The sequence below is a fragment of the Penaeus vannamei genome, chromosome 38, assembly GCF_042767895.1.
Source record: "Penaeus vannamei isolate JL-2024 chromosome 38, ASM4276789v1, whole genome shotgun sequence".
NCBI lineage: Eukaryota > Metazoa > Arthropoda > Malacostraca > Decapoda > Penaeidae > Penaeus > Penaeus vannamei.
Window position 1 is genome coordinate 21,703,704 of NC_091586.1, and position 10,000 is coordinate 21,713,703.

The 10,000-nt window shown below is 35.5% G+C and overlaps 1 protein-coding gene across 6 annotated transcripts in view; it reads left to right on the forward strand.

Annotated features, from left to right (window-relative positions):
- The window catches only part of LOC113818982 (Epidermal growth factor receptor pathway substrate clone 15), a 41,209-nt gene that overhangs the window by 21,802 nt on the left and 9,407 nt on the right, over nt 1-10,000 (forward strand). For 5 of the 6 annotated variants that reach the window (XM_070115836.1, XM_027371213.2, XM_070115837.1 and 2 more), the window contains 8 exons: nt 539-694; nt 965-1,054; nt 2,064-2,126; nt 4,962-5,159; nt 6,440-6,628; nt 8,163-8,220; nt 8,694-8,779; nt 9,181-9,285. In XM_070115836.1, coding sequence (XP_069971937.1) covers nt 539-694; nt 965-1,054; nt 2,064-2,126; nt 4,962-5,159; nt 6,440-6,628; nt 8,163-8,220; nt 8,694-8,779; nt 9,181-9,285 — 945 coding nt within the window. The remainder of the gene's footprint in view (nt 1-538; nt 695-964; nt 1,055-2,063; nt 2,127-4,961; nt 5,160-6,439; nt 6,629-8,162; nt 8,221-8,693; nt 8,780-9,180; nt 9,286-10,000) is intronic. The other variant, XM_070115838.1, reaches the window with a different exon arrangement.

The following is a 10,000-nucleotide window of genomic DNA, read 5'->3' on the forward strand; positions in this document are numbered from 1 at the left end:
ATGACAGTGAAAGAATTGATAGAAAAAATGAATTTCTGACTCAAGGAAAGGTAAATCAGGTGAGGTCAGGAGGTCTAGTTATTTACTCCTTTGTGGCTAAGCACTTGTGGAGCCATCCTTGTGCAAAGACATCACACAAAAAAATACTACAGTGAACACAACATTTTCCCGGCAACATGGGGTTAATTTTGTGACATCTAATCTTAAACCTGCATCGTCCATAGGAAAAGTAATGCCTTCTTTCTTATACCTTCATAATGTCCACTCTAAAAAAAAGAAGAAAAAGAAAAATACTTCATTGCTGCTCTTTCTTCCTCATGAGATACTTTTGAATCCAAGCACTTTCTCATTCCAGCTTCCATTTTGATCTGTTACACCTTCTTCTGTCAGTATTGCATGTTTTATTCCCCCAGATAATTTGACCATACTTAATTTTTTAGTTTGTTGTAAGAAAAAAAAAAAGAAGAAGAAAAAAAAAGCCAAGTCTTTGGAGACTGTGGTATCATCGTATCTGACCTGGAATTTGAATCGCCTGCAGGTTGTTCCAGCAAAGCCACAGTATAGCAACCCAGAGCTCCAGTTGGTTGCTGACGAGATCGAGGAGCTCAACACCGATAAGCTCAAGCTGGAAGCGGAGATCCAGCAAAAGGAAGCTAGTATTAGGGTGAAGAACAACGAATTAAAAAATCTTCAGGTGCGTCTTCTGGGTTTGTGTATTGTGTGTACATTTCTTTAAGTTTACTTTTGCGTATGTGTGCATTTATGGATGTGTATGCTTGTGTGTGTGTTTTATGGATATATGGATATACTTGTGTATGTCTGTTGGGCTTTTGTGTATGTGTGTATATAATACATGTGTGCTTCTATATATATACATGTGTATGCATGTGTGTAGGTGTGAGCATAGTTATAGGTGTGCATGCATTAGCTTCTGATATTTCAACATTTCTTTAAACTTTTACAGACTGAACTAGATACCTTAACTTCCACCTTGCGTCAACTGGAACACCAGAAAGGAGCAGCGCAGCAGCGATTAGATGATCTTGGAAACCAGGTAAGAGGGGGTCATGTTTTTTTTTTTCTTTTGTTACTTCACTGTTTAGTTTCCTCCAAAATTAGTTTGAGATCTTGAATTCTGATATTGCATAGTATGCCTGAATCCTTGCATTATTTTGATAATAATTTTTGTCTTTTATGTACTGTATTTTCATTATTTTTATCTAGTAAAATGTAAATATTTTTGATGTATTGATTTTTATATTATGTTCTTTCGGTTGTTTCTATTATTAGTGTAACCATAATTCCTAGCTTAAGCACTTTGCATCACCCCTCTTAAAAGTTTATTTATAATTTTAACAAACAGCCTCCTTATACATAATGTGTTGACTGTTCAGTCTCAAATTTTATGCAATTTGAAACTGAATTGGTTTTGAATGGCTTGATTTTTTATTATTATTATTATTATTATTATTATTATTTTCTATTATGCATGTATCAAGTGAACTATTTTACAATTAGGAAAAAATTATAAGAGTTGTAGTAAATACATTTATTTGAAAGCACAGTTCCCCGTCGTTCTAAGTTGACAAGTTTTGAACGACTTCAAAATCCTGCTTTTTGAGTATGTTTGCTTTTTTGCTTGTCTTTACAGGCAGTTATGCCTTTTTACTTCTTATTTTGGAATGAAAGCATATTTACACAAAAATAGTTTTTATTTATCATATTTTATATGCCGACCTTGGTAGTTACATGTTTTCTAAGCACACACTCCTTGCTTGTTGATTTTTGTTTTGTATGTTATTTATTATAATTTACTTCTATCCCAACCCTTTGTATTCTTCCTGTATTCAAATGTTTTGTTTGTACAAATTCTATCTACACATATTATTATTATTATTATTTTTTAAGTATCCCCCTCTCCCTCACCCTCACCCCATCCTCCACACCCTTTGGATGTGGTGGTAAGCAGTAGTATTTTTTGCATTCTTCTCAATTTTCCTCTCTCTCTCTTTCTCTCTTTCTCTCTCTTTTTTTTTTTTTTACAATATGTTGAACACCTACAGAAAAAACTCCTTGAGGATGAGCGGAAAGAGGTCACGGCCTTGATAGAGGCTGAGCAGGAGGAGGTAATGAATGATGGTGTGATGTTGTGTCCTGTGTGATAAAAGAAAAACAAAGTTAGAGAGGGTTACGAGCATGTTTTTTTATCGTTATCTTCATTACTGAGGGTGATAGTATATTCTTAACTTTTTTGCATATTGGTAATACTTCATTACTTCTGTTATTAGTAGTACTTTTTGTTTTTTTTCATTGGTGTACTAATTTAGTAAGTTTTAGATTTTTTTTTTTTCATTAGTGTTATTTTTTGGGAGAGAGAATGAGTGAATTCAGAAATATTTAACATATTAGACAGACTGGTATACAAATACGAGTGTTTAAGTCCTTCCTTAATGAAAGTTGGTAGACAATAATGATTTTTTAATTTACATGAATTTGTAGTAGGGAACTAACATAATATTAGACTTGTTGACTGAGAATAGATTGATAATGGTTATGATGGAGATGTTAAGGTTATTTGGCACTTAATTTTATGATTATTGGAAGTCTTAGTAGTAGGAATCCACTGATATAAGCATTTGTATAACCATTACTAGCTTTGTGATTACAATATACAAGGATAACAGCATCTCAAACACTGTACTTCTATTATTTGTATCTTTTTATAACAAACGAGTCACATTTTTAGGATTTGGGTATAAGGATGCCTTTTAAGTATTGTCTTTTTCCTTTTCCTAAATGCTTTTATGCTCAACCCTTCTTACTGACTGAAGATGCTTAAAGAAATATATATTTTGTATTTATATTTCCTATAACTGACAACACTTCCTTAGTCTCTTCCTCTCTCCCTCCTCAAGAAACACCATTTTCTTAATAGTTTGGAGGTCATTATTTCCTTATTGGTATCTTTTTACATTTATTGTTATTGTTTTTATAATCCTTCCACTTATGGCTCCACATGCTAACCTTCGAATTTGAAAGAGGCAGAGAAATGGCCTCGGCTTTTTTCCCGATCACAGGTTCTTGAAGCATACGATAGTAAAAAGGGACTCTCGAAAACACTGGCCAGAATAAAAGCACTTTATGCATGCAGAAAAACAATGCGTACAGGATCTAGCCTAACCTTGCATAGTGAAGTTTGCTCTCATCATGGTATGGCTTATAGAGCTTCAGAAAAAGGATTTGAGATACTGTTTGAATTTTCATTTTTATTTATTTATTATTATTTTTTAAAATTATCTGGTCTACCATTATTCACAGACTGAGGTAGAGGGAAAAATGGCAGTTAATAACCCATGTTGTTCATGTTTTTGAATCCTCCTTAAACATGGCAGCTGCTTTCAGCTTACTAACATTACTAAAATAACCTAATGAATAGATGTGAAGCTAGAACCATTTTATAGAGGCATATTTCATTATTGTTATTGCTATTGGTTATTATTATTAGTTATTATTATCATTGTTATTTTTATTGTTATATTATTATTTATATTATTGTTTCATCAGTCATCATCAGTCAGAATCATCTTCATCAATCATCATATCATCATCAGTCATCATTATCAATAATCATTATCAATCATCATTATCAATCATCATTAGTCATCATCAGTCATCATTAGTCATCAGTCATCATCATTAGTCATCAGTCATCAGTCCTTATCATCATCATATCATTCATCATCATTATAATCATCATTTTCATCATCATTTTCATCATCATCATCATTAACATCACATCATTATTAAAATCATCATCATGATCATCCAGTCAATTATTATTATGTATTTGATTACTAATTTTTTATTATTTACTACATTTCTATTATTGTTCCTATTGTTATTCTTATGATTGCTTCCTTTTTTGCAATCTATAGTGGATACAATATTGTATTGTCTTTGCCAATGATTTATTTTTTTTAGATCTACATTTTATTTTAATTAAGCTAGGCACTACAGGGTAAAAGAAAATAGATTAAAAATAATAGATTGTGAAAAATGAATAGTGTATGTACTTGGACTGAAAGTGTTTAGAATGAATTGATAAAGAAAAAACATGTACAAGAGAGTTAAACCAATATTATTATTACTTTTTTGCCTTAAGATCACTGTGTATTTAACTAGAACCTTGGAATAAGACAACTGTATATAAGTGACCAAGAATGTGGTAGACTTCATAATTACTATCACTGTTATCATTATTATTATTGCTGTTATAGTGTGATAAATTTTTGTTTAGGCAGGTTTTCAGGATGAAAATTTGTTGGTAAGTGAATGAAAACATGTGGAGTCATAAGGAGAAGAAAATATAAGATGAATAGTGTCATAGTTTGAAGTGTTACAGTTTCTTAAAATATATTTGAATCCCATGAAGCCAAAATGGAAAATACCTAAGAGAATGTATTCTCTTGTATAAATAATTGTGAGAAAACAGTGCATGGATATACATTTTATTTGATTTTATATATGCAATCTACAGAGAGGAATCACTTCTGGTGTTTATAATTGAAACATGGAGGTCTGTCTGTCTCTAGTCCTTTCCCTTGTTCTTTTTTTCTTTCCTTCCTTTTCCCTATCTTAGTATATTTAAAGATATACTTGGAGGTAATACATAATGTTACTGAATGATAAGCATTTTATTGTAAATTCATTTAATATTTGAATTAATTTTTTGGTCTTTGTAGTCACATTTTTTTCACTTTCATATAAGAGTTATTTTGTATTGATTTTGTATTAAATATTTGAATAGATATAAAAAAAGAAGAAAAAGACTGTAGCAGCTGTAAGCAGAAATTTTATATGCCAGGTTGAGGCATAAGCTAAAATAGTCCCAGACCTTGGTGATAGTGATGATGATGTCCGATACAAAAGAGAGTCGCTGACCCTCTCCCATGTTACTGCAGGTCTCCAAATTACGTGTCCAAGTGGAGGAACAAGAAACCAGTCTCAAGGCACAAGAGGACGAGGTGATGTCCAAGAGGCAGGAGCTGAATGACCTCAAGAACCAAGAGAGCGAACTGGAGGAGAGTGTGACCTCGTTGAGAAAGAAGATGGACCAGCTGGGAGTGACACAGCAAGAAACGCAGTTACATATATCACAGGTTTGTTTTTTGTCACAAGTTGTTATTGCGAGTTGTCGTATTTATGGAAGTTCATTATGAATGGTGATTTTGCCAGTCTTAAAAGGATGGCAAGAATACATGCCATGCCTACAGTAATAAAATTTTATTTATTGACTACACAGATAGGTCTGCAAGTGCTTAACCACCAAGGAGTCAGATATCAGTCATACCTGTCTTACATGTTTACCTTTTCCTTGACTTTTTAAAAGATTCTTTTCTATCATTTCATTGCCTTTAATATTATTGATATTTTAACCCCATAATGCTGGGTAAAAAAGTAAGGTTAGTGGACATAATCGTGGGATTATTGGCGTGCATCAACAGTTTCCCCTGACTGTGCCCAGCTTGTTCAGTAGTTTGTGAGCAACATTAAAAACCTAAAGCATGTATTTTGATATAATTAAAAAAAAAACATAAAAGTTTTGAAGGTATACCTTCACTTTAGGTGCTCGTGCCTAAAAGTTTCACCATAGTAAAAATACCACAACTATCGGCGAAAAACAAGCTCCATCTGATGAGCTGACAACAAAAGAAAGGAATGGTTGTTATACGCTGCCACCCGCTATTTTGTCCACAACAGCCCTGCCATGTTTGTACATGCCACCTGGTAGCAAGAGGTTAATAATAATTTGATAATCATAACATCAGTAACAATAATAGCATTATCAATATTAATAGTATTTTAAGGAAAACCACATTTTTGTGCTATTTCAAGGAAGGGGGAAATTAGGCATGATCACAAGAGACTCCTTGGTGGCTGAGCACACGTGGACTCGTCTGTTTGTAATAAAATTCGCAAAAAAAAATCATGGAACAGTAATTAAATATCCAGTCATTGGGATAAAATCAATCCAACTTCAGATTTATTTATTTTTATTTATTATTATTATTTTTTTTTTTCTTCAAATAAACTGGGTATCACTAGCTGTATATATATATATATATATATATATATATATATATATATATATATATATATATATATATATATATATATATATATATATATATATTTTTTTTTTTTTTTTTTTTTTTTTTTTTTTTTTTTTTTTTGTTTTATTTGTTTTTTTTTTGTATGTACATCATATAGTTTAATGATGCCATGTCTACAGTGGCTGAATAGTAGATGATTATCATAGTATTAGGGAAATCTCTAAATCCAATATCTTAACTGAACCAAAGCAGACTCCCATCTGTCATGCCAAACAACATCACCCAGTCTTTTCTGACGACCACCTCCTTTTCCTCCACCTCTGCAGGCTAAAATCAAGATCTCAGAATTGCAAGACCAGGAACGGCACATGACAGAAGTCTTAATAGCCTATGACTCGGCAATCTCCTCTGGTGATGCGTCATCCTTATCAGAAGCCTCGCTCAGAGACATCACACCCACCTTCAACGACCCAAGCTACCTCCATATAGGGCCCTCTCCGACAGCTAGTCCTAAGGTTTGTGGTCGTTACTTTAATTATTTGTTTGTCTATTTACTTGTTTAAGTGTGGTACTTAGTATTTGAGTGTTTATATAATCTGTGTACATGAATAAGAAACATATGTGTATATGTTTATGTATTATTTTATGATTATTATTATTATTATTATTTTTTAATTTATATCTACACCTACACAACATTTATACCAACACCTACACCTGTGTGTATACATGCATTTACTAACAATTCTATATATTTACACTTATATTTGCACATACGCTTACTTATACTTACACTCGCATATACTAACGTGCATGTTTCTCCATGTACATTCACACCTGTACTTACATACTCATATATGCACATACACACTCACTCACTCACTCACTCACTCACTCACTCACTCACTCACTCACTCACTCACTCACTCACTCACTCACTCACTCACTCACTCTCTCACTCTCTCACTCTCTCACTCTCTCACTCTCTCACTCACTCACTCTCTCACTCACTCTCTCTCTCACTCTCTCTCTCTCTCTCTCTCTCTCTCTCTCACTCACTCACTCACTCACTCACTCACTCACTCACTCTCTCTCTCTCTCTCTCTCTCTCTCTCTCTCTCTCTCTCTCTCTCTCTCTCTCTCTCTCTCTCTCTCTCTCTCTCTCCCTCTCCCTCTCTCTCTCTCGCTCTCTCTCTCACAAATGTGTACACACACACACTCAAATGTGTACACACACACGCGCATGCGCACACACAAATGTGTACACACACACATGCGCGCACATGCACACACACACACGCACACACACACACACACACACACACACACACACACACACACACACACACACACACACTCACACACACACACACAAACACGCACACACAAATGCACACACACACAAATGCGCACACACAAATGCACACACACACACACACACACACACACACACACACACACACACACACACACACACACACACACACACACACACACACACACACACACACACACACTAATGCGCGCACACACACAAATGTGCACGCACATACACACACACACAAATGCGCACACACACCACAAATGCGCACACACACACAAATGTGTACACACAAACACACACACACACATATAAATATACATATATTTAATATAAAACCTTGTATGTGGATATAAAACTTGAAATTATTATTATGAAGCATGTTATTCATATCAGTAATTGAAAATCATTTTTGCCTCTGCCTAACTCATTAAACTAGTATTCATATAGAAGTACAGTGTGTGTAGTGTTACATTTCTCAGTGTCTTTGTTGATAAAAATCTTTTGATGAACTTCACACTTATCCCACACTTAAAAGAATGGGATGCCAACTGACAGAAGTACAAGGCAATGAATGTTAAATGAGAATGAATATTTGATTGATGATTCTATATGTCTTTTTGTTTTTCTTTTACCTTTGTCACCCTATTATGATTATTTGTTTACTCTCATTACGAGTCAAGTATTATTTGTATTACAATTGATTTGTCAATTTGGTCGATATTCAGGACTCACCGAAAGAACCAACAACACCACAGGAAAATGGTTTACCAGCTCAGGAGACAAGTAAGTGACATGTACATGAATTGTGTGTGTATATATGTAGGTATTCAAAGCTACATAGAATCCCTTTTTCATTTATTTCTCAGTTTTTTTTTGTTTTTTGTTTTTCCCTTCTTCAAGAATTTTTTTTCCTTGTCACCTTGCTAAAATGTTGCTTTCAAGATTGTTTAAGGTTGACCTATTTTGTTGGAAACTGTATTAGCTTTTATATATATATATGTATATGTATTTATGATGATTATATATATATATTTTTTACTTGCCTTCATCATTTGTATATTAACATTCTACTGTTGATGCAATATGTCTTTGACATTGTTTACCAGTCTTTCCACTCTATGCTACATATGAAATTCTTATATACATGTCTTACATTTTATTGCTCTAGTTCCAGCAAGCTTGCCTTTCTACATTCTATTCTTTTCATTTATTTATTTTCTTTTTTTCCCGTTTTCCCTTTCTCTCCGCATTTCCAGATAAAGATGCATTGAAAGCCAAAGATACCTCGTTTTCTGGAGGGCACGATCCATTTGCGGCAGCTTTTGGTGGCCAGCAAAACAATGTAAGTGGACTGGATGTCATATGCCAGTATTTATTGTTTGGGCTTCAAAAAAAGAAAATGTTTTAAGTAACTGTGGCAATGAGCTTGTTTTGTGTCTTTTTTTTCCCCGGTTATTATTGCTGTAAAGGTAGTTTTGATTGATTTTGATGTGTTCACACAATTAAGGTGTTTATATTTGTTGTATGTTATTGCCAGAGTTTGTATTTATTGTCTGTTTATTGCTGAATGTTATTTATTCATTACCAGTTTTGTATTTTTTCTTAGAATAAAGTGTTGATATTTTCATGTTATATACAGGAGTTACTAATGCTTTGGATATAATGACCTAAATTCTTGATATTATTACCATTAGCTATTGCTTTTACCCATACCTTTATCCAACTGCGATCTTATTTCTTCAGGTGGACGTGTTTGCATCATGGGATCACAATCCATCTCAGCCAGCCAACAACCCACCACCTGCTGGAGACCCATTTGGAGGAGATGCGTTTGCAGCACAGACAAAGGTGAGATGATTGTTTTTCTTGATATTTAACTTTCACGTTCTTCTCCCTGTCTCCCTTGCCCTCTCTCCCTCTCCCTTTTCCTCTCTCTTTCCCTGTCCCTTTCCCTCTCCCTCTCTCTTTCCCTGTTCCTCTCCCTCTCCCTTTGTCTCTTCTCCGTCTTCCTTTCCCTTTCTCTTTCCCTGTCCCTCTCCCTCTCCCTACCTCCCTGTCTCCCTCTCTCCCTATCTTCCTGTCTCCCCCTCTCCCTCTCTCCCTACCTCCCTGTCTCCCCCTCTCCCTCTCTCCCTACCTCCCTGTCTCCCTACCTCCCTACCTCCCTGTCTCCCTCCCTCCCTCTCTCCCCCTTCCCTTCTCCATGTCCTTCTCCCTCTCCCTCTCTCCCTCCCTCCCTCCCTCCCTTCCTCCCTCTCTCCCTCCCTCCCTCCCTCCCTCACTCCCTCCCTCCCTCCCTCTCTCCCCATTCCCTTCTCCTTCTCCATCTCCTCCATCTCCCTATTCCTTCCCCCTCTCTTCCCCTCCCCCCTCCCTTTGTCTTCCCTGTCCCTCCCTCTCTCCCTCCCTTCCTCCCTCCCTCCCTCCCACCCTCCCTCCCTTCCTCCCTCCCTTCCTCCCTCCCTTCCTCCCTCCCTCCCCCTTCCCTTCTCCCTCTGTCTCTCCCTCTCCCTCTCTTCCCTCCCCCACTCTCCCCCTCCTCTTGTCCCTTTCCCTCTTCCCA